Raw genomic sequence first — 26,344 nt, 5'->3', positions numbered from 1 at the left:
TTATTTTAATACTATATTCCTTAAAAACAAACAATCGGTATGGAATTAATTGTAATAAGAAAACAAGGTACATTTTCTAACAATCCTTGGACTTGTAGCGTTTATAAATGCATACATCTTTAATAAAACCACTATCCACCCCAAAGTATACAACAATCCAACTAACTGAAATCTTACTAAGATGAGAAAATCTCTGAAGTGTAGAGCACAGCAATGCCAAAGGTTAGTACTTAAGAATATCATGCATATTACCATTAATCACATTAAAAATAACTACAAATATCCTGTAACTATTGAGTTAAAATACCAATATGACATTATTTTGTGAAAGTATGTTATAATTACATTCAATATTATATACTTCTTTAAAGTCTGCTATAAACAATACACTTTGAAATGTATGTTATTTAGGAAACTGCCTCTTATAAATGACTGCTATTTCAATAGCATATATATATATATATATATATATATGTGTGTGTGTGTTAAATGATCAAAGTTATTTCTCTTCTTAGCAAAATTCTCTAAGCTAAATACCATTGAATTATTAGAATATTAGTACTGATGTTTCTAAATGAGTCTGGAATGATTGCTCATGTAGACAATACTGTCCAGGAACAAAACAGTATTTTTACATAATGAAACAAATGTTCCTTTTTGATATTAAAATTATTTAGGCAACACATATTGACTACAGTGCAATTATAAAAATGGAGATAAATTTCTGAAAATCATATACAAATAACTATATGTTAAAGCACTTAGTTCGCTAAACATTTCTACCATTTCCTCAACAGTTAAAAATTAGACTTTATTAAAAAATGTTTTGGATTTACTATTGTTCAATTGTTCTTGATTTCTTTTGGATTTAAATGTGTTTTGTGTCAATGTATTAAACAATGAATTTAATTTTCAAAGAGAAAGCAGAATTTAACTTCTTTATGCCTAATATCTCAGGGTCTGGTGAGAAAGAACAAGTCGTTTGATATAAAACAGTCATGAATATTTTCTCTTATTGCTAATTTTTATTATTTGAAGAGATGGGGACCAGTGATTTTTCTCTCACTAGTGTAACCCAGTTTCCTTCGACCTCACCTTCTATCTTCCTGTTTGATGGGAACAGGCAGAAGAAGGAGAGGCACACAGATGATAAAAAACCATGAGAGGAACTCTGGACTTGTTTTACATTTCCCAGAGGTAAAAAACAGCATGTTGAGCTTTTTCACTCTCTCCTTTGTCCTTCTTTTTCTGTAAATGAAATTGGAAGTCCTCCTCCCTTTACTGAAAAAGAATATTCAAAATTTGAGGAGAGGAAGAAACAAATATTTTCCAAGTTGGTTGAAAAGACTATATCCTAAGTCTTTAAGTCTCTATGGCCAGGGATTTGGAAATTGGAAACTGTGAAAATAAATATCTAATATATATATTCTACCAATGTCAGACAGAAAGTGATCAATAAAGTCACCTGGTCTGACTCAGGCTGGCTACAAGGCAGGGCCTGGACATGGCCCAAGGGCTCTCCTGAGCCCCAGGGAAGAGAATGACAAGAATTCACTAGGAACTATTGACAGGGCCTTAGAATATGTCTCAGAATATAATTTTCCAGTGACCAACTTTCTCCATCATTTTTATGATCCTATCATTTCCAATTCCTACCTTCCTGTAGCAAAACGTAACTGTTAATTTTGCCTGGGCCTTTGCAAGGCAATTACGTAGCTTTTATTTTTTTATTTAAAAAAATTTTTTTTATTTTTTAAATAAACAAACTTATTTTTTAAAAAATACCTGAATTATTAGTTCCTCATAAGCTCACCAGCATGGGAAGGACTCTTCTAAACCCCTTCTGTGTTTGCAGACACATGGATGTGCCCACAGACACAGACCATATGAGTTCCCGTGTTTCTAAGCATAAAACATAGTATGCTGTACGTATAACTTCGTAAATAGCACTTTTCTCTTAATAATGACTTAACGAATGGATGTCACTCCGTACAGAGCAGCTCCAATCACCATCATGATTATGTGCTTCTTTTTCTGCACATGCACATGTTTCCCTGGGAAAATGCTTTAGTATAAGTGAAGTAGCTTTCTAAAAAACCCTTCAGGACAGAGCCCCTGTCTCCAAAGTCTTTACTCCAGGGCTTACCACAGTGATCTATTTTCAAAAGACCCTCAAATGTTTCCATTGACAATGAAAAAAAATGTCTATAAACAATTTCAGCTGAACCTCCAAAAATCCTGAGCACTGATTCTCAGGGTCTTAAAATAATATCACTGTTTGATTTCCCAGCTTTCTAGCTATTTGGATAGTCACATTCAAAAATGAAAAAAAAAACCTGTCAAATTTCTTTTTATACTTTCCATCACATTTCAGAAAACAAGCTTTATACCATCTGCCCATATGGCTGACAAGTTACAGTAAAAATGTTTATGCTTTTGGATATGTTCCTCGTGCCCACAAGCTCTCTAATTTGCAAATGTTGTGGTTTTTCAGAAACATTTGTGAGTAAGGTAATTGAATACCTACTACATTGTAAAACAGGCTCTCCTAAATAGATTAATTATTTTACACTGCTTGAATAATTTCTCCCTTACTTTTTAACACGAGCATACTTTTAAAATAAATGACTCGAGTACTAACATCACTGTGTGTAGAGTATAGCTGTACTTACATTGTTATATAACAAATGATATATCCAGTTAATATAAATGATATATGCACTACCTCTTTCAATTAAGTCTTTCTTAATATATTTGAACCATATTGTTATCTCACTTTTTGACCATTTACATGTGGTATTATGTGAAAATTAAATAAGATAACTTTGCTAATTATTCCAAATGTGTCAGCTTCCCAACTAAATTATGAAATAAATGTCTGAGGCAATTACACATAATTTTGCAATATCTACATAGTCTAGTCTAGTATTACAGAAGCTATATAATAAATATTGAATGCATTAAAAAATAACAAAATTACTAAGATTAATCTACCATCATGTGCCAGTCACTACATATCCTGTATTTAATCCTTCTAGCAAGACTTTCATGAAGGTACTGCTATTTCATCATTTTAAATATTAGAAATCTGAGGCTCAAAAATTTAGATAATTTGTCCATGGTCACTGAAGAACTAAGCCAACAACCAAACCCAGTCTTTCTGACATGAAAGTCTGTGCTAATAACCACTATAAGATATTTTCCACAAGAATATGTAGATTCTTTTAAAGAAACATTCACACTTTTACCAAATTAATGTCAACACATTTCAGCAGGTATCCAGTAGGAAAATAATTTTCAGCAATGACTACAGAACATTTTATGACAGTGATTTTCATTTTAGGAGCTTCTAGGATGAGATACCCTTTCATAGTAAAGGACTACTTATTTCACATATTTAAGGAGATTAGCTTTGACAATAGAGGCCTCTTACCATAGATAATAAACAGTTAGGAACCCTGCCATAGAGAAGACCCATAGTATTGAAACTCACGGGCGCTGAATACATACATAAATATATAAATAAATAAACACATACATACATACATACATACATACAACATCCACATATAGTATTCTGATTTTTATTTGCTTCAGTGAAGTCTGCCTAGCCAAATCTGCCGTTTTACATTAAATCAAGGTAGATTCCAACTACTTCTATTTTATATAATCAAGTAACGACAACTGTAGAAAAACAAAACAGCAAAACAGAAACAGATAAAAGTTTCCATAATATTTAAAGACTGAATATACTTTAAAATGGCAATAAAGAAAAACCTTATCCCCACCCACCCTACATCCAAATCTATGCTGAGTATTCTATGTGTAGTAATGTATATACTTTCTTCTTGAACATCTTTATTGGTGTATAATTGTTTTACAATGTTGTGTTAGTTTCTACTGTATAACAAAGTGAATCAGCTATACATATACCTATATCCCCATATCTCCTCCCTCTTGCGTCTTCCTCCCACCCTCCCTATCCCACCCCTCTAGGTGGTCACAAAGCACTGAGCTGATCTCCCTGTGCTATGTGGCTGCTTCCCACTAGCTATCTATTTGACATTTGGTAGTGTATATATGTCATTGCCACTCTCTCACTTCGTCCCAGCTTCCCCTTCCCCCTCTCCGTGTCCTCAAGTCCATTCTCTACGTCTGCGTCTTTATTCCTGCCCTGCCCCTAGGTTCTTCAGAACCATTTTTTTTTTTTTGGATTCCATATAAATGTGTTATTGGCAGATAGTGAAGTTCACTCCTAGAGTGTAAGATTTTCTCTTTTTAAAAAAAAAATTATATATAACTCACATATAACATCGTATTAGTTTCTGGTGTACAACATAATGATGAGATAGTTGTATATAGTATGAAACTCTTACCACACCAAATCTCATTAACATCTATCACCACACAGGTACAGAATTTGTTTTCTTGTGATGAGAACTTTTAAGAGCTACTCTCTTAGCAACTTTCAAATATGCGACACAGTGTTATTAACTAGGGTCACCACGCTGCGCATCACATCCCCAGGACTTATGTATTCTATAACTGGAAGTTTGCACCTTTTCACCCCCTTCACCCATTTTGCCTTTGTCCTCAACTCCCCACCTCTGGCCACCACCAGTCAATTCTCTGTAACTATGTGCTTGATTTATTAATATATTGTTTTTTAGGTTTCACATATAAGTGAGATCATATGGTGTTTCTCTTTCTCTGACTTATCTCACTTAGCATTATGTCCTTTAGGTCCACCCATGTGTCACAAATGGCAAGATTTCAATCTTTTTATGGCTAAATAATATTCCAATATACCTATGAGATATATATATATATATATATATATATATATATCACATCTTCTTTATCCATTCACCATTCAATGGACACTTAAGTTGATTCTATATCTTGGCTATTGTAAATAATACTGCAGTGCATATATCTTTTCAAATTAGGTCTTTTCGTTTTCTTCAGGTAAATACCCAGAAGTGGAATTGCTAAATCATATGGTAATTCAATTTTTAATTTTTTGAGGAACATCCATATGGTTTTCCATAGTAACTGCACAGATGTACATTCCTACCAACAGTGAACAAAAAAGTTCCCTTTTCTTCACATCCTCACCAACACTTGTTAGCTCTTGTCCTTTTGATAACAGCCATCCTAACAGGTGTGAAGTGGTATCTCATTGCCCTTTTGATTTGCATTTCACTGATGATTAGTGTTGCTGAGCATCTTTTCATGTACTTGTTGGCTGTTTGTCTTCTTCAGGAAAGTATTTATTCAGATCTTTTGCCCATTTTTAATCAGACGGTTTGGTTTTTTTGCTATTGAGTTGTATAAGTTCTTTATATATTTTGAATATCAACCCCTTATTGGATACAGTAGTCCTCCCCCTTATCCACACGGTATACGTTCTAAGACCCCCCAGTGGATGCCTAAAACCATGGATAGTACCGAACCCTATATATACTATGTTTTTTTCCTATATATACATATATACCTAAGGTTTAATTTATAAATCAGGCATAGTAAGAGATTAACAGTAACTAATAATAAAACAATTATAACAATATACTGTAATAAAGGGTCCATAACTTTTGCAATTTGATGTGCAGCATAAAAATTACAATGAATTTCTTTTTCCTTCTTCACAGTTTCACGGATAGAAGACTCATTATTACCGTAGGTTTTAGCAACCTCGGCATATTTTCTTTCCTCAATAAGTTAAAAACGTTCACCTTTTGACTTAAAGGAAGCACATTATGGCTTATCTCTGGCATATCTGAACTACCAGCATTGCTACTGTTGCACTTTGGGGCCATTATTAAGTAAAATAAGGGCTACTTGAATGCAAGCACTGCCACAGTCAATACAGTGAATTGAAAACCGGGACAGTCAATCCGATAACTAGGTTGGCTACTAAGTGATTAAGGAGCAGGATATGCTAGACAAAGGGATGATTCATGTCCTGGGCAGGACAGAGCAGGATGGCACGAAATTTCATCAAGCTACTCAGAATGGTGCACTATGTAAAACTTACCAATTGCTTATTTGTGGAATTTTCCATTTAATATTTTCAGACTGCAGTTGACCTTGGTTCACTGAAACCTTGGAAAGTGAAACCGTGGATAAGGAGGGACTACTGCATATGATTTTCATATATTTTCTCCCATTCTGTAGGTTGCCTTTTCACTTTGTTGATGGTTTCCTTTGTTGTGATGAATCTTTTTTAGTTTGTCGTCCCACGTACTTATTTTGCTTTTGTTACCTTTGCTTTTGGTGTCAGATCTAAAAAAGCATCACCAAGACCAAAGTCAAGGAGCTTACTACCTATGTTTTCTTCTAGGAGTTTTATAGTTTCACGTTGCACATTCAAGTCTTTAATCCATTTTGAGTTGACCTTGGCATATGGTGTAAGACAGTGGTCCAGTTTCATCCTTTTGCATATGGCTGTCCAGTTTCCCAAACACTATTTATTGAAAAGACTGTACTTTCCCCATCATATATTCTTGGCTCCTTTGTCATAAATTAATTGACTTGGCTGATAGTCAAGTTCATTCACAGAGTGTAAGGTTTTCTTAATGCTTATTTTTAACAAAACTGGTAAAATATATATTATTCTCTTATTAAAGATAATAAATGCTTATTCTCTATATTTTGTCCAGCAAAGATTTATGTTCTCTCTACTTGCTGATAAACTATTAAACAGTGTCATTTACTCTTTCAAAGCTTTATTTTTGTCATATGTTTTACAAAAGACTTGTTCCAAAATCACTAGATACCTCCCCATCAGAGGGAGGTCCAAACTTGGCCAATGTGGGAATTGCATAGTTGTCCTCTTCTGCTTGGAACATTCTTCCTCTTCTCGGAACATTCTTCCTCTTCTCTTTTCTTAGGTAGTTCCTTCCCATTCTTTAGGTTCCAATTAAAAGATGTTAAAAAAATAATAAAATAAAATAAATAAAAATGTGCAGTTACAATACATTTTAAATTCCAAAACTTATGTTTTGGGTGATGATATAATCTCTGTAAAACTGAAATACTTCAGATCATTGTATACAGTAATTATATAACATTAAACCATGTTTCCATGATATGAAGACTACTCAAATTGTAGTAATATTTTCCTAATATACTTTGGGCAAAGAACAGATAATAAACTGAAATTCAAGACTATGTTGCCTTTCACTTTGAGCAAATAGATGTAAATCAGTCTTTAAAATAATGTCAAAAGCCCTGTTACTTTTGAACGACAGTCCTCTGAAATACTTATCTGTTTCTTTTTTTTTTTTTGATTCATACAGACAGTCCAGTTTCAAGGCAGTATTTTTATAATACGAGGATTACTCCTTACAGAGAACTTTACTGTAACTAGTATTAAGTTAAAATTATATTACTTCTGATTACAATGCTTTTAGCTATAAGAATACAACTAAGAAAAGAATTCCTTACTTGTTGCTACAACCTAGCTATTTGCACAATTTATACACAGAACTAACCCATCAATTCAATTCCATTATATTTATTTAACAATGCTTATATACCTAGAAATGTTATAGGTAATCTGGGGGATATAAATAAATATATATCATAGTATTTTCTTTTAACTGATATATTAATTAGCTATCTACAAAAATAGTGGCTATTAAAATTATATTTAATCAGACTTTATGATATCTGTCTTCAGATACTTTATGGCAGTAGAATATGGGGTAGATATTAAGCTTTTATTATCTTAAAGCCCAGCTAGAACTAATGGCAGGAGTTTATGAAAATGTAGAATTTTGTGTTAGTATATGGGATAACTTGATAAAAGTAAGAACTGTATAAATGTGAAATCAGTGAGCTTTAAATTTTTTGAGCATCCTTCTGCTTTGAGTATTCTAAAAGGGAGGTAATGGACTAATTTTATATGATAATTCAATGCAACTAGTACACTACTTAATATGGTAAAAGATGTTTATTGAAATCTAGTTCTTTTGATACAACCACACCCTTAAATCTATTAATCTAAGAACAAAATGTAGGCTGTGTCTGTGCAAACTGTGGGCTAAGAGAAATGGGAGTAACTTGGACTTCCCTGGTGGCACAGTGGTTAAGAATCAGCCTGGGAATTCAGGGGACATGGGTTCAATCCCTGGTCTGGGAAGATCCCACATGCCGCAGAGCAACTAAGCCCGTGTGCCGCAACTACTGAGCCAGCGCTCTAGGGCCCATGAGCCACAACTACTGAAGCCCCAGCGCCTAGAGCCTGTGCTCCGCAACAAGAGAAGCCACCACAATGAGAAGCCTACGCACCGCTGCAAAGAGTAGCCCCCACTCGCCACAACTAGAGAAAGCCCACATGCAGCAATGAAGACCCAACGCAGCCAAAAATAAATAAATAAATAAATTTATTTTTTAAAAAAAGAAATGGGAGTAACTTGTATTATGAGTAGGCAGTGCTGGGGAATCACTGTAAAGGATATAAATTTTGAAACAGATTTTGCTGGATGGTCAACTTTGAAAAGGCAAGGCTGGAGGATTTTTTAAGGATGTGGTGCAGTATGTACAAAGTTTCAAATGTAGGGATGAAAAGAGTTAATTCAAAATATAAACACATGGAATATAAGCACCTACTTTTTGTATTCATCAAAAGATATTTTTGTTATATTAAAAATCAAAATGAAATTCACTGACATTCTATAGCAACTTTGACAATATCAACTAATATGCTAGATTAATATACACTAAATATATGTAATTATCGAGTTTCTCTGTAATTACCTCTATCATTTACAAGATTTTTTGACAATTTAAGCACTCTATTTAAAGTACCTGTTAGGCACAGTAATTATTTTGTTGACATCTGTCTTCAATTTGCATGCAGATTACAGGTATTTCTTTGAAAAAACGTGTTTTGAAAAGGGCAGTCATGCTTGGCTTTTAATGAGTCTGACCAACCATATGGCTTAAGTGAAGTACAGAAAATGCTACAAAATAGAGCCATGTAGGTTGGAGAAGTTGTAGAGCTTTCACAGCACGGTTTCATTATTTCCCTTGAGATGGTAGATTAATATTCATCTATAAACAATGACAAACAAGTATCTGTGTTTTATCATTTAAAAATAACTTTTCTTGCCTTCCTTTAGTGTCAGCAATTTGGGTAATTTCTCATTCCAACATCAGATAATTGAAGGTAACTTGCATTATTTCTCATCGCTCTATCGCTTGTAAGTTCAAATAGCAGAGAAACTGCTTATTATCAGCTTGATATCTTGCCTGCAATTAGACCAAATCACCACAGGGAGGTGATGGTACCTCCAATCTGCTCCAAAGTTCTGAGGTTTGGGCCATATATTAGATTTTTCTAAATCAGCATATATATAATAGGAAAAGGCATTTCGGGAGGGAACAGAATGTAAGAAGGCATAAGAGAAATGTGACTAGAAACAGCATGTTGTATTAGAGAAGTTGCAAGGATTTCAGTATGGCAAGGTTATGGGGTGCAAATGTTGGGTTAGGGGGAGATCACATTAAAGGGACAGACAAGAACCAGAGAAGAGGAGCACTGTGCCAAGATCTGTGATTTAGAAAAGTATTTCTGGCATAGACATCCATGATAAACTAGAGGAGAAACATTAAGAGCAAAGAGGCATACTAGGAGGCTACTAAATTAATGCCGGAGGGAAATGCTAAAAATCTTAATCATAGCTGTGGTGACAGGGATGGAGAGAAGGGAATAGATATGAGGGATATTTAAGCACTAGAACTGACAACTATTTTTGAGACAAATATTTTCCCACTGCCATTAAAGTAAAAGAAGTTTTCCTCTTGACAAGACTCTCAAGAAAAGTTTTACGGTTTAGGCATCACGTGAAATTGATACTCAAAACAATGGTTATAGATTACACAGGTATCATCTTTTAACCTTTAGTAATGGCAATAATATTTACAGTTCTGGATACAGACTGCAAAATTTCCTGAGAACCAGTTTAAAACAGCTTTTATTCCTATCTGACAAAGCATTTTAACAAATATTTTCCATAGATTTAAGTAAATATTTTCACCACATGATTATTATAATTATGCTAATAGTACCCAAAAGATAGAATTGCATTGTAAAATCACTTTCTTATGAAGAGGTAGAACATAAACAACATTGTCTGCATTATCATTTAATGTTATCATTGAAATACAAACATTATGATGACAGGTTTCTTTCCCCTATAACTCTATACAAGAAGGTAATTAACCCTTAAAATATTGCCTAGATGCAAGCTGAATGTCAGCATTAGAGAACTGGAAATCAATGACGTACTATTTCACTCATCCAGCGGCACTATGGTTAAGAGCACCGGCTGTAGGGATAGACCATATGGGTAGCCTGGGCAAGGTACTTCATTTTTCTGTCTGCCTCAGTTTTCTTACCTGCAAACTGAAGCATTGTTGTAAGGACTAAATGAGTGAATACATCTAAAGAGTAGTGCCTGACCTGAAGACTGCAATCCACAAATATGGGTATTCATATCAACTGGCAACAATTTTAAAGCATAATAATGGCTATTGATGCCTGAAGTTTTGGAAAAGGGCACTAACTGATTGGTGCTGAAAATGTAATGTTATTACAGATTTCTAGAACTCAATCAGGAAACATTTATTAAAGAAAAGATATATATTTAAAAAAAATTTTTTTTTTTTTTGCTGCATTGGGTCTTCGTTGCTGTACACAGGCTTTCTCTAGTTGCAGTGAGCGGGGGCTACTCTTCGTTGTGGTGCGCGGGCTTCTCATTGCAGTGGCTTCTCTTGTTGCCGAGCACGGGCTCTAGGCACACAGGCTTCAGTAGTTGTGGCATGCGGGCTCAGAAGTTGTGGCTCATGGGCTCTAGAGTGCAGGCTCAGTAGTTGTGGCGCACAGGCTTAGTTGCTCTGCGGCATATGGGATCTTCCCCAACCAGGGATAGAACCCATGTCCCCTGCACTGGCCAGCAGATTCTTAACCACTGCGCCACCAGGGAAGTCCAAGAAAAGATATGTACTTTTTGATCAAGCACCCCAGTCTTTGACATCAATTCCACACAAATAAACCCATGAGTATGTAAATATCTGACAGAGGCTGCTTATTTTTGCATTCTTAATAGTAGAAGCAATGTAAATACCCAATTATGACACACTGATATTTTTGACACAGTATTATCTTTGTCAACTGACATAATAAAATGGTTATTCTTAATTCCATACTCCAGACAGCCAAAAAGCATAGCAAACAATACTAGCATCTGCTTTAAACTAGCCATGAGGAACTTACCTGCTACTGTCAAGATATCTGAGTAAACCTCACATATACTACAGATGTGCATGAGGTAAGATGAAATTGTATTCTTGGAGATTTCATCACTACCATTAAAAACCTCTTCTACCGTAAGGCAGACATAAATTCTTCTAAATATTCTTTTCACATGATAACATTTAATATTAATCATGTGATTTAACTAACAATGAGTGTATTTTCTCACTAACAAAAGTCAGCTGAAAAACCTCTGGTGATGATATCATACATGGCATAAGTAAAAAATAAAGTTTTATTTTATAGATCAAGTCTCATGAGCTTATATGTGGTTGTCTGGTAGACTGTGTCCAGAAGGATTTGATTCTGTGGCCATATTTAGACTCACTGAGAAAAAAAATGCCATGATAGATTAGCAACATTTGCCTTGATGGTGGCGTCAAACTCATGTGTTATTGTGACTACAGGCATGTAGGGAGAAACAAAAAGTCTGGATCACGTTTTCTTAGATCAGTTGACATTAAAAACATTAAACTAATAGCATATTCATTTAACCACCTGAAAAAACTGATATTCATATATGATTTTCCAGACATTATTTTTGTTTGAATCAAAAATTTTTCAAATAACTACATACATTCTATAAATTTCAAGCTTAAATTTATTAACAAGTAAGTAATTTAATGAAGAACAGGTCATGGTTCATGTGTAATTAACAAATTTTAAACAAGTGATACCCCTAAAATATGCTAAAATTTGGCCACATTACATAATTAGGCTGATTTTTTTTCATGTAGTTCTTCCGTTCATATATTTTGTCCAGTATCTGAAAAGTATCTATAGAGTATATGAAGGTAAATATTTACTTATAAGGTTGTTTAATAACTTGGTTCCCATTAAGTAAGAGATGAATGCCTAGTAAAATGAGTTAACAGAGTGATGCATTTTAATCAATATACAATTTATGTTAGTTCACAATAAGCATTTGAGTCTGCATGATTTACAAGTAATAATAAGCACCTTCCATTTTAAGAGAATATTCTTACAGATAAATGTTTTCTTGGGAAAAGCATGGTATTTCACCACATAATAAACTGTTTTGTTAATTCAGAGTGTAGATATTTACTTTGCCCATGTATTCCTTTTAAACAATACTATATCTTACAGAAAAACCCCAACGAACTTTTTGGCCAATCCAATATAATTGAATGACTTAGCTGACATTGTTATAGTGGCTGGTAGAAAATTAGGGGTCAAAGCAAAATGTCTCTTTTTAAGTCCTTTTTCAACATGACTCTAACTGCATAGAAGTAAGCAAATCCTTGTTGAATTTAATTAAGCTTTATGTAACTTGATTCCAATGTAGATGCACCACACAAGACAGCAGCAGGGAGCCTGACTTTGAAGGTTAACCTTTATCGCCATTTTCTATGATAACGCATTGATCACTAAGACCACCAACCCACGGCAACAAAGCAGGGGTGAAAGTACTGGAAAAGGGAAGAAGAACCTTACATATCTTTGGGGATAATTTTTCCTGGTAAAAAATATTCTCCTGAACTAATTTTACCTCCTTACTAAATACGAAAACATTAAAGAATATATCACTATGTATGTTTATGAAAGCATTTCAAACAAATGTAAATCATAAGGATAATGTAGACTATGGCCCTCGGGAGCTTGCCGGTATTTTTCAGCACTTTTACAGTATACCAAAAATGTGATCTCTTCGGCAAGCAAACTCAGAGCCAACGAATACATCTTTATTTCCAGATTTCCTACTATCAGGGGAGGTTTTAAAATCTGGATGCTATTTAAAAAAAAAATCAGTTACTTCAAGCTGTTATTATGAATAGTCTACCCCAAAAATGAACAAAGTAAAAGTTTAACAAGCTCTTTTTCAAAATTTACAATTAAGGAAATTATCAACTTGGTCTTCAAAATGCAAACGCCTCCTTTTTTTTTTTTTTTAGAATAATTGACCCAACCCTTCATAATTGTGCAGTAGGAACACGAACAGCAAGTAACTACCAACTCAAGGCATGTCAAATTCACCTGATACTTAAATGGAAAACATGGAATTGAATGTGTAGCCACTAACGTCCATAACCAAGATGTGTTTATAATGGTAATGTTATTAACCATAGATAAAGAAATGCTTTTTTAAATGTCTCTCTAAAATATCACTAAAAGGACCATGCAGATATGAATGAACGAATGAATGAATAGAAGGGCTTGATGGTCATAGTTTAAGTAAATTCTCCAACTCAACCTCAAAGGGGAAAAAACAAGTCTTATTTCATTGCTGGTTTTTAACCACGTTCATTTAGTTCAATACTAAATAAGCTTATTACTGGCAATTTTAATATTTGGGGGTTTGATAGGGGACGATAAACAGCACTCTTTTATCTCCCTGAGTTCTCGATTAGAAAAGAAGCCACAGATGGAGAGCAAATATCACCCTTTACATAATAATTGCTAATACAGAGGAAAAGTACTTCAATGCGTGGCAACCATGGGATGCATCAACCTTAATTCTGAAATTAAACAGACCTTCTAGCCATAGGAAGAGGTGAACATCATAAGGCTCTCATTTTATCACGGAAGTTATTGCAGAGGCATAGCCTACTCTTGTATGTCTTTTAGTAGAATCTATACCTTCTGCAGGCAGCCTGGAGGGAAGAAGGAGGAAGGGCTCAGCTCAACTAGGTCCTTCTCCCAAAGTCACCTAACAGGTAAATCACTCTACCTAACCTGGGATGGAATTCGAACCGAATACCGTTCACTGGAACGGTAGAGATAGAGGCTAAGAACGTTACAAGTGCAGTTTTCTCCACATAACAGAAAACATTAAGACGGAGAAAGAGATTGCTCCTCAAAATCCCAACAGCATCTTTAGTTGGTCAGGACGACAACAGACAGGTTCTCTAGATCCCGAGAGAGGGGAAGATGCAATGTTTTAACTGCGTACCCTGTTAAGAAGTAGTCTCTTTTAAGTTTCTCATTTGAAAAGTGAAAGCCTATATAAAGATCATTTCATCATTATTCTTACATAGTAACATGGCAAAAATAAACACATAATTTCTTCCAATGGCCAAATATGGGATGAATATAGAAATACATCTAATTTTTCTACAAGCTACTTATCTTAAAATATGTATTTCTCTAGAAAACTGATAACATTCAATTTCAGATATAGATATAAATATAGCACTCACTTTATTTCCATAACATTGTAGTTGTGAGGCTTAAATTATTATGTGCTCTGTTGTTTAACTTGGTACACAGTGATGAACGATAAAATAAAGCACTTCTCAAATCGATTAGATATGGGAAAACTTGGAAATTACACATTTATTTCTTTATCCCATTAATATCAATCACTACAGAGAGAGAACATGCAGAAGTTGGTTCTCTATATGTTTAACATTTTTAAGGTAATCACCCACTGGATTTGAAGTAAGAATCTCTCCCTATTCTGTACAACATTTACAAGAAATAAAATCTACTTTAAAAAAGAGAAGCAAGCCAAGGGGAAGTACATCAAACTCTTTTTATGTTTCAATCATGAAAAGGATACATCAAACAAGAAGACTTACTAGTTCACTTTTAAAGACTTATTAAGATTTTCTCTGGAAGAATTTATAATTAAGGGAAGTGATTTAAAATCTCAAAGAAGTTACAGACCTTGAAATGTCCTGCCAATTAGAATAGAAAAAATATTAGAAGTCTGATTTTTAAATATATATGATGCACATCAAATAACTTTGATGTTATTTATCTAAAGATGATATGCTGTATGTTTATACCTATATAAAAGTTAATAAAAACTATTTTGAACTTGTGGATTCATTTTTTTACCTACTTTTTCCATGTATTGATGTTATAGGAGAAAACTTAGACAAAGATCCCTGTTTCCTGAATATCAGTGCATACAATGAAATCAGGATTATATATTTCTCTATAGTGAGTAAATAATACTTTTTATTAGTTTGCATTAAGTAAATAATGTACTGCCTCTTATCAATCAATAAATTTTGCGAGGCTAAAGCACTTTTTAAGTTAAATTCATTTTATTAAAACAAACTCATTACTGTGTACAAGCTCAGTATAAACTAATAGTATTTGCTTTTATATTTACTTATATATTTTACATTTAATTCAACTATTTGAAAGATACCATTTTAAGGGTGGTATATGAATAAAAGAGAGAGAAAATAGAAAAATATACTATTGTTTTGATATTGTTGGTTTAGTTACTTGAAATACTTGCACAAAAAGACCTATCTATAAACTTGTAAGCAACTTAAACCCCTTGAAAGACTTGTTAGCAAATATATAAATATACACATATTTTACATATAATAAATATATATCTATATTAAATAATATTATATATCTATATATTACATAATATATATTTAAAGGATTTTACCATATGTATGTATATGTATATATTTATACACATTTGTACTTATATATGTAAAAACATATTTGTTACAAAGTATTGGAGCACACTTCTCAATTGGACAGTCAGTGAAATTATAATTTAATGGCTATATAAAATAATGTAAAGTGACTTTTATCAGAAAGCACTGCTTAAGCCAAAATTTAGTAAACTTTGAGAACAAATTAAATTCACTAAATGTTAGCTCAAGCTCCTCATCATTTAGAACTGCACTGTCAGGGTCTTTCAAATATGTTCAAATAAATGCAACTCCCTAAGAGTAAAATATTCCACTGAAACTTTACATATGTGCCCTGTACGTATACATTTACAAGAAGGGAGGCTCTATGATTCCATGGGATCAGCAGCAGCTCATTTCCACTATCTGCCAAGAAATTAAATTCTGCTTCTACTTCATCCTAGAGATAAGCTTCTTTAAAGTTTATTTTAGTTTAGTTACAAAATAGATAGTATTAACAGGAACAGCATATGTATATATAGTTCAATAACAGAGAAGAAGAAATAAGCCAGAAACCAATGTATATCTGAAATGGTATTGTTATCAAATTTAAAAATATTACCTGCATCTTCAAAAAATGTCCATCATATTAAAAAGTTATTTGGGGACTGAAAGTCTTAGCATAGTCATCATATTTTAAAAATGGGTACCAAATAAAAACATTACTTTTAGATTTTTAGGCTACTTTTTGTCTTGTGATGACCTCTCCTGGTTGAGTTGTTCATTATCTTACTTTCGTGTGGTTACCATTTTTTCTCTCCTTTGGATGCTTTTAGTATTAAGAATTTAACTATCAAACTTCTTCAGCGCTGCATATACTATAAATACAATTTTTCATTAAGGGTAGAAGTATAAATTTAAAGTACTGAGTATGTGAAGCTCATTCTAATCAGTAAAATCAATATCATTCTTATTATTTAATTCATTTCTAGGATGGGGGCAACTTTGAGTTTTGGTCACAATTTAGATTCAAATGAAAGAAAAAGTCATATTAATTAAGCCATTACACGTTTTCAACAATGAGGAATAAGAGCTAAATAAATAATCTGAATAATTGAACATAACTATTAACTATCTTAAAAGTAATGGTCTCTGCTCTTCCCTCTTCCCTGTTGCCAAATTCTAAGTTGTAAGAACTAAGAATATATTTCAGAAATAACAACCTTTCCATTCTTAAAATATACTAACCCAATGACTGAAGGTAAGCCATTTTTGACACACGGTGAATTTTTCAGATTGATTCATTACAATTAAAGTATACAGAAAGATCAGGAAAAACTCTGGCTGTGAGGGCCTTCAATCCGTGAACATAGTAAATTTAATGTATAATGAGTTTATTTTCTGAGAAAAGTGGCAATTAGTTCTATATAACCAGACCTTGACATGGAAACTGAAATTTCATCAGAATAGTTTTCTCAGAATCTAGTAACATGTTTATGTAAATATTAATACTGAGCATTAATAGCTGCACAATTTATATTTAAATCTATAAAACTGGCATTAAATATTAATAACACATCATGTTTTTGAGGTTTAATCTACTTTGGAAAAAACTACAAAAATGTGTTTCAAGTTCATTACAAACTTAGATTACCAGTTAGTGGCTTCTCTATCTTTAAATGCAAGGAAAGAGAACCAAATACTCTACTTCGGAGAATATGTCAAAACAGTAATACTGGTTCATCATATGATAATATTATTTAGTAGATCCTTTAGCACAACTTATGAAGTCCTTTTTCAACGTTTATTCTTATCAATATTTACACACTGGAATAAGAGCATTAACATTAACATATGGACAAAGATGCATTAATGACTCCCAGGATCTGACAGACAGAGATAGTACTACTTCATATATGAATTCTGAAAAACACTAAACTTTTTTTCCTGCATGGAAAACGCTTATTTTCAAACTCTAAAATCTCCATGATGATTCTTTAACAAGTCGTCCATTCTCAGAAACAAGTATGTCTTATGAATATTACCCTAAGATTCCTACAGGCTATCCTTCTAGTATTTAACTCTTTCTGAACCAAAGGAGCGCTCATGCATTTCCTCTCTAGATGCACAATACGCACTTCTAAAGCAATGCAGACGATGGGCTGGAATCTTCCATTTCTTTCTACTCTTTCTAACCTCATGAACAAATGAACAATCTTTTCTAGAAAAACTAGCCAAAACACACAGAGATAAACATATTGAACAGCATCATTTTTTCTGAGAACTCTTTTAAGAAATCTGTTCGTTACTGCATTAATGCTATTTTGCCCTGACTGTCCCAAGTCCTAGACTGCATGGCACTTAGCTGCCAGAGAATTAAAGCAATTTCAGCTACAATATTGGATTCACTGCCTTCCATTTTAATAAGCAAGTACTAAAAGGTCATTAACTTGGGGCGGGGGGGGGGCGAACAGAAGTCCATAGGAGCCCAAAAGACGCTCCTTTTTCACTCCCATAGCCGTGCTTATTTAAGTTAAAACCATAAATAAAAATAAGAAACTTATTTTTGCCATGTTTTCACTTTTCATTCACTGACCTACCTAAGCAAAAGGCAATGAACTTCCTCTACACAAACCCACCAAAGTGGAAGAATAACTCCTAAGACGCTGTCCCCGACACTAATCACTCTAACCAAGCAGTTGCCAACCAATCTCCACGACCAGAAACAACTTTCTAGAAACATCACCAGCTTCAAAAACCCTCTCCCCGCAACCCGGAGCGCGGGGTTTGGAGTGTCCCCTGCTGCAGTGGCCGCAAGTGCGTGACAGAGGAGCCGCACACACACATCAGGCTGCGACACCTAAGAAGGCACCTCCGAGTTGGAACCCTGGGGTGGAACATCAATGCGGCACTGAAACTGCTCCAGCGCAGAGCGAGCTCGCGGGAGGGCTACTTACGGGACGTGGCGGGAGCCGTCCAGGCTCTGCAGAGGATGCTGCCGACCAGCCAGAGCGAAAGCGCTGCCCCGCAGCCGGCTCCCCGGGCCACCGGCATCCTTCGCCTCCCGGCTCGCGGTACTCCAAAGGCTGGCTGCGGAGAGACGCCGTCCGTCTCTCCGAGGGGTTCTCGGAGGGAGATGGGCCGTCCTCAGGCACGACCGAAAGCCAAGCCCCTCCTGCTTCCTCTTCTTCTCCCCTCACCCGCTCCGGGCTCCAGTCCGGCGGGGCTGGGAGCAGCAGGGCGGCCGCAGCCTTCCTCTTCCCTCCGCGCGGGTCTTGCCTCTTGCTCTGCGAACCAATGCCAGGGGGAAGAATTCAAACCGAGAAGGAAAGGGAGGGGGGAGCAGAGGAGGGGACACCTACCCCGCCCTCTCCCTCTCGGGGAAAAAAAAAAAAAGAAAAAAAATCACCAGGGGACGAGGCGGAAAACCACAAGAGCGGAGGAGGCAGAAGGAGCAGGGAGCACGTCGGCGACGGCGGTGCTGAGGTCGCCGCTGCGGGCGAGCGCTCCCCCGGCCGCTGGGCAGCGTGACTCGGAGGGGTTTCCAGTCGCCCGCCAGCTCACATGGAGCGACTGTGTTTGCGCGGAGCGGAGCACGCAGCCCGGCGGACGGGCGGGCGGGCGCACGCACGGCCTCAGCGCGGCGCGGCGCGGGGCAGCATCTCCCAGGCGGTGCAGCGCGAGCAGCGGCGGCCGCGGCCGGAGGGCTGGAAACGCCGCCGCCAGCAGCGCCTGCGAAGCCGGGCGGCGGGCGAGGCGGGGGGAAGCCCTCCCTCCTCTCCCCTTCTCCAGGCCCCTCCCTGGCTCCTCCTTCGCCGCCGCCGGCTCCTCCTTACCTTACCCCTCTGGCTGTCACAAACCTTCTGCCCTGCCCTCGCCTCGCTGGGAAACAGAAGAGGAAAGGAACCCAGGGGCCCGGGTCCATCAGCTGGGGCGCGGGCCGAGGGGGGAGGCGCGCGCCTCTCCCCGGGCGGGAGGCGGTGCTGAAGTTGGGAATTCGCAGTGTGATCTTGGAACCCGGCTCCAACCCTGACTGCCCCCCACCCAGCTGCAGGAAACAGAACCCCTTCACTCGGATGCCTTCTTCTCCTGTCTCTCCTCCCCTTCAGATAGAGATGGTACAGGCCCCGGGAGCTCCGGCCCCCCGGGAACTAGAATCAGGCGTCCGACAGGCAGGTCTTCCGAGTGGTCCTAACACCAAGTGACGGAGCTGAACATCCCGACTGGAGCAGCGGCGACTGCAGACGCCGCTAATGCAGATGTTTTCAATATGTAATTAATTCATACTCATACATATGCGCACGTACACCCAACACTCGCTGCTGCCGGGAAAACTCCATTCAGGCAAACGCGCACACAAACAGATACAAACACAAAACTGACATCAGCAGGCATATGGGTAACTACTTCAAGGTATCTGATGCATTGCAAGTACGAAGAATTAGGAATAGCTAGGGAGACCCAGATTTTCTTTTCTCATTCAGATCATTTCAATAATAAATCTCAGGCTCTTCTCCCCAGCTCACACCTCTCCACACACCATCCTCCATACAGTTTCCTTCCAGCCAGTGTACATATAGTACTGGGATTCTTATATGTCTGCAGAACCAATCCTTTCACTGACTCTACTGACACAGTTAAGAATTATTGGTCATCTAACTAACGATGTTTAGGGAGAGCTAAGGAGGAGGAACCATGTCTTTCAATGTTATGCCATGAATAAGCGTTCGCCTTTCAAGACAAATAAAATTTTTACGGAGACTTGCGTACTCCTGGAATATACTCTGAGTTTAATATTATGGTTATTTCTCAGAAAGGTCCACTGTAAACAGTGCTGTGTGTTCACTGCATAATTTGTATGGTGGTAATGGGCCTGATTCAGCATTCTTTATTAGAGCTTTGTTTCCTATTGATTTAAAGGGATGTTTTGTCCTAGTAAGAACTACAGATTGGGTACAATCTGGAAAATGAAGACACACACAGATGACTAACGGGGGAAACTGCATCCTTGTGCTATAAAACTCGCCTCCTATAAAATGATACAGTAAATGCCTTCTTATGGAATATAAAATGCCCTTTTTCTATTTTAATTCCCACAGACTGTCAGAAGTCAGTGAGCGCTTGCAAAAACACTGTGGTAGAGAACTGTCGTCAACCATTTGTAAGAACTCAAAGAAACGAGTCATAGGAAAAAAATACTGTGCAGGAGCAGAACTTTTCAGAAGTCAATTTTTAAACTATGTCTATTTTAACCATTGCACTAAATGCCACTGAAGTAGTGTTCAAGTTTTTTAATAGAAGAATAAAAGTGGAAACAATTGAAAGTATTACCATTTCAGTATCTCAATGGATGCTATTCAGTGGGTATCTAGGTACTGAGTTTAAAAAGCTGGCAGTAGATTTCTATTTCATTGTTTTGTAACAGAAAATGACATACCTGAGGGTGTTGCTTTCCTACAAAAACATTCCGACCAGTTTGTAATCATTTCCCTTAAGGAGTGAAAACAAACAAAACAAAACTTTGTTTTAATGACACATGTAACCACCCTGCATCACCACTGTGCTATATAGTATGGTCTTACTTCATGCCAGTGTGAGCTAAGACCCCGCCTTCATCAATTTTCAATGTACTTTGCCCTGTTTGAAAGTTAACAATGTCACATTCTTTGTAGTGCAACTACCTTTGCTTGAAATTTGTGTTAACTAGATAATGGACATTGGAATTCACAATTATACTTAAAGAAATAAGACTTCAGTAGTTTCAGGATCAGACATTCCTTAGATTCTAATGCTACATTCTCCATATCCAGTTCACCCTTTTCATCATTAGATATTAACATTAAGAAGATTCTTTTTGACTTCAATTATAACTCTTAAAGAGAAGGTAGGAAGTACTAAGCCCATGTGGCCTAGTCAACCTTTAAGAACCTATAAAACTGCGAAGCCAATCAATGGATTCAGGATACTTCTACCAAAAGCCTATTAGATATAGTAAACATGGACTGTCTTATTCCAGAGAGTGAATTCATCATGGATATGTGCATTACATTGTATTTGAAAATAATCAAAGATGGCATATGATGAAATGAAACGTTTCTTTAGTTCAATAAAAAAATATAAGGTCAATCAAAGTTTGAGAATAGTAAAACTAAGTGGACCGAAGGCACACAAAGAGAAAACAAAAACATGATGAGGAAAGAAGATGGGCAAGTTGTATTATTTTGGAAGTGAAGCAATATAAAATAAGAAAGGATAGACAATTCCTGTTTCCCACCACTCACGTCCTCTTTTCTTCTTCTACAGAAATTATTGGGCTTATTTTTTTATATTAACATGACCCCATAATTGGAACAAGTTGATGCTTCACAAGCAACATATTCATCATTCATTTATATCTCCAATATTTGTTGAGTTTCTACTATTATTGAGCTGGACATTGTGCTAGATACTGGGATTATACCTCTGAGTAATCAATAACCCTTTTGCCCTCAGAGTTGGTGGCTAATGACTGAATAAAGAGATCAAGATAAATATGCATAACTTTTATACTGACATCTATTCAGGTAAATATTGACTGGGTAATCTAGTATCTTCATATTTTCTTTAAAAAATGAAGATCATCAAAAAACATTCTTATCACAGTCATCATCATAATCATTCCAGAGATCTGTAAGTAATCTGCCACCTGGTAAATTATCTCAAAAGTCGTCCCCAAATTCTGGAACTTCACTGATGAAAAGAATCACAATATTTTGGTATTAATAACACTTTGAAGTGACTAACTCTATTAATGAAGCATTGAAAAAATTCAGGACTTTCCAATAAGTAAAGAAACAATTAGTATATCTCCAGGTGTGGTCCTTAGAGTGGAATTTGCTTCTGGAAATCAAGATGTTCAACTGTGCCCAGAAATCAGTGTATTCCCCCAGAAAAATGTGTCTAACGAGGATAGAAATTCTTGCCACTCTGATTGTATACTCCAAGAAGAATTGAGTAGCTGGATGTATAGGATCTGTCTGGGATGCATTCTCTAGTAAGGATGAACATAGTGAGGCCAAGTCTTATAGGAAAGCTCCTGGTATACAGAAAGTCACCTGGAGTCTGGGCCTTTGGCAATGCTAATTGGCCCTGGGCACAGTGAGATACTTCCCATTATAATCAAATATTAATTGTGAGAAAGCCTGTTTGAGGAAAGTGGCATAAACTAAAAGTAGCTTCCAAAACCCCAGTCTATTTTAAAGGTCTCAGAGAAATGCATGACAACTAGTGTTATCTGGATTACACTCTCTGAAGATATTTGTTTAGAAACAATTCATGTTTAATGATTTATTATTTTAATATTAATAGAAAGGGTACAGTTGGGAAAAGGTGGTCTGAATGCATGTATAAAACATCTTTGAAATCAATGATCAAGGTTAGGAAACTGGGAGGAAGCTGGCTAAAACAATATGTAATATTTAGAACATAGAATCTGATCTTAACCTTTATTGCATTCTTCACTTTCTGTACACCAGCTTTCTTTTGATTATAGTCTAATATGAGTACATAAGAATCACATAACTCAGAATAATTGTTCTTCCAGAATTGCAATTAAGAATTACTTTTTTCTATAGCATTTTAGTACTTTAGCACCAACAAATCTAACCCACAATTTATGTAGTGACTACTTTCAGAAATCTCCCATTATTTGATGATCTCACAGATTAAGGAAAATATAATTTCAAATTAGTGTCCCCAGAAAAATGCCATAACTTTGAAAAGTAAAATATAATATTTACCTTTCAGACAAGGAATTACTGAATACAGGATATAAAGAAAAATACACATGCTTTGAATATCAAATTGTATGGTAATTTCCTATTAATATTATGGATGTAAAGAGGGAAGGAGAAAGCTCTTAGAATTGACTTATATTTTTATTGCCTTATCATTTCTCTTTAAAGTCTTGTGACATCAAATCAAATCATAACTATAGAGAAGAAAGGGAAGGGTCAAGGAAAAAAGTGAATGAACAAAGAGAGATAGAGTTAGCCTATACCAATCACTTCCTAGTTGTAAATGCTTATGAAAATACCTAATTACATAAAGGAATGATGGCTAAACAGTAATTATTTAGCACTGTGTGATTTTTAGGTTTCTGAAAATTCAAAAACTTTTTAAGCAAGTTCAATATTTCTAAAGTCTCAATTTGATTTTAAAATAGAATTTTATTTATATGAGAGATTAAAACTAGCTAGAAATGGGTTGCAAAAAAAACCCCTCAAGAAATAAAAGTTATATTCAAGGAAAAAAAGAATTTCCAAAAAATAAACCCACTCCACCCAAAACACAATAATATTAAGTAGATTACTTGTGAATGTTATAATCTCATAGAAAGGAGAATCAGGTGATCATACAGGAAGCCATTTACAGGGTGGGTGTTGAGTCTGGTCTCTGGGTCTTTGTTTCCGCTCTACAACTCTCTGTGACATACTCACACAATGTACGCCTTAATTTCCTCATTTATAAGATTAGATTATATTTACATCTAAGGAATTAAATTATTTCGAGGATTAAAACTAATTTATATATCTTGCTCATATAAAGTGCTATTATTATTATTTATGCTATGACATAAATGAATTGTACCAAAATTCTACTCTGAAGTCAAGTTCATACCTCAATATATTTACGTTGCAAATTCATTCAAAAATTTTTGGATAGGGACTTCCCTGGCGGTCCAGGGGTAAAGAATCTGCCTTCCAATGCAGGCGACGCAGGTTCGATCCCTGGTCAGGGAACTAAGATCCCACATGCCGCAGGGCAAGTAAGCCCCCGTGCCACAACTATTGAGCTCACGTGCCTCAACTAGAGAGCCCATGTGCCGCAAACTACAGAGCCCACGCGCCACAACTAGAGAGAAGCCCTGCGCCACAATGAAGATTCCGCCTGCTGCAACTAAGACCCAACGCAGCCAGAAAAATAAATAAAATAAATAAATATTTTAAAATAAATTAATTTTTAAAAATTGGTGAATTAAAAACTTTTTTTAGATAAAAAATAAGGCTTCCATCAGAAAAAAATGATTTCAAATTCTCTGGACATAGAGACAAGCAATTTATTAATTGATGCTAAATATTACCATCTTTCCCACACAACAAAATGCATACTGAAATAAAATTTTAGAAATGTGTTTGGAATTTGAGAGGACTGTGAGAAAGTGAGAGCTGTAGAGTGTTAGGCAAAATGTCGGGTATGTGACCTGAGGTACATGTTTGCCAACATCAGAGACCTTCAGGTTTAGAAAATTATCTTTATTTCAATTAAAAGAGTAAAACACAGTTGTTTTCAATTATTCTAAGCATTAAGGTGAGGGTATCCTACTGAGACTGGTAGAGAGGTACAGATTTTCCTCAGCAACAATGGGGACCCATTTTCTAAAGCAATATTTTAAGCAGGAGGAGGAGAAAAAAGAAATTTTCAAAACTATGGGCGGGGCCCTGAGAGGAATGGAATAACAAGGAAAATTCAATTAGATTGGCGATGGACAAAGGAAATCTGGAAGAAGAAAGTTCATCTAAAAGAAGTTGCAAGCTGTGTATTTCCCCCTCCGGGTTGTTCAAATTTTTTCAGTCTGTTCATCCTCAAGATATTTCTGGACCAAGATCTACTATAGAATCTCCAGCTGACTTAAGGAGAGAAACCCTTTGCACTCAGAAGTTTTAGTGTCAGTGAAGGTAGAACCACAGTTTCAAGCTAGATTGGATATTAACCCTAATGCTTCACACACAGTCTAGATAAGAATGAACTCATTTCTGAGGCGGAGAGTCTAGAATTGTCTTGGATGGTCCCATTTTCTTCATTGCTAATATTTTTCTAAATACCTAGCAGATGGGAGAGCATACAGTTATGGTGGGGATCATGTGATACACAAAAAGCAACTTTTCAGCAGCAATAACAACATCAACAATAAATTGAAGTTAGGAAAACTCACCATCTAGTATATAAATTATTAACACTTAACCCAATTTAGAAAATGGTTTCCATGTTAAATTACATCTTTACATGCTGTATTGTGTGATGCCTACCTGTTGAATGCCCAAACATCTAAGATCCTCCAAGTTTACCTTAAGTATTTCTTGGACTTCCATCTTCCATTTTCCTCTCATCAGTTTTTGATAATGCCAGGCCAACTGACAAAGCTGAATGGCATCAGGAACATTCAAAACCCAATATAAGTATTAGATTAAACGAGTAGTCAGGTTAGACCAGGGAACATAATAAAGCAAATAGTGCATATTGTTCTGGGGAATCTGGGCATTTTAAGAACAAAACAAATAAACAAACAAAAGAATAATGAGTGTTCTCACTGTAAGAGTTACCATCACTGATTTGAAACTCCAGATTGCTAAGAACATTCTTTTTACTCCATCCAAGAAACTGGGTTGACTTAAATCTCTGTACAATTCATTTATTATGTCCTCAGTTTGCAGTGGTGAAGATATTGAGTGGAGCAGGCTTGGAGGTGATAATTACTGCCTAAACGTTTTAAGCTGAGTTACTGCCAAAACATTTTAAGCTAGATTCCATAGTTCCTAGTGTTTCTAACTCCTGGGAGGATGCAGTGCCTCGTCAGGCAATAGGAAATGATAAGGCCTCTTTCACTTATGCAGAGTTGAAGAAAATTACAGAACCT

General features: G+C 35.9%; 1 protein-coding gene across 1 annotated transcript in view; it reads right to left on the bottom strand.

The window, feature by feature from the left end:
- The window catches only part of CNTNAP2 (contactin associated protein 2), a 2,096,032-nt gene extending 2,077,219 nt beyond the window's left edge, over positions 1–18,813 (bottom strand). Inside the window, exon 1 of the mRNA XM_061198858.1 lies at positions 18,627–18,813. Coding sequence (XP_061054841.1) covers positions 18,627–18,723 — 97 coding nt within the window. The 5' untranslated portion in view covers positions 18,724–18,813. The remainder of the gene's footprint in view (positions 1–18,626) is intronic.
- Between the last annotated feature and the right edge of the window lie 7,531 nt (positions 18,814–26,344).

The sequence above is a fragment of the Eubalaena glacialis genome, chromosome 8 (genome assembly GCF_028564815.1).
Source record: "Eubalaena glacialis isolate mEubGla1 chromosome 8, mEubGla1.1.hap2.+ XY, whole genome shotgun sequence".
Classification (NCBI taxonomy): Eukaryota; Metazoa; Chordata; class Mammalia; order Artiodactyla; family Balaenidae; genus Eubalaena; species Eubalaena glacialis.
Note: the sequence above shows the minus strand (reverse complement) of the source record. Positions and strands in the feature narration are given on the sequence as shown.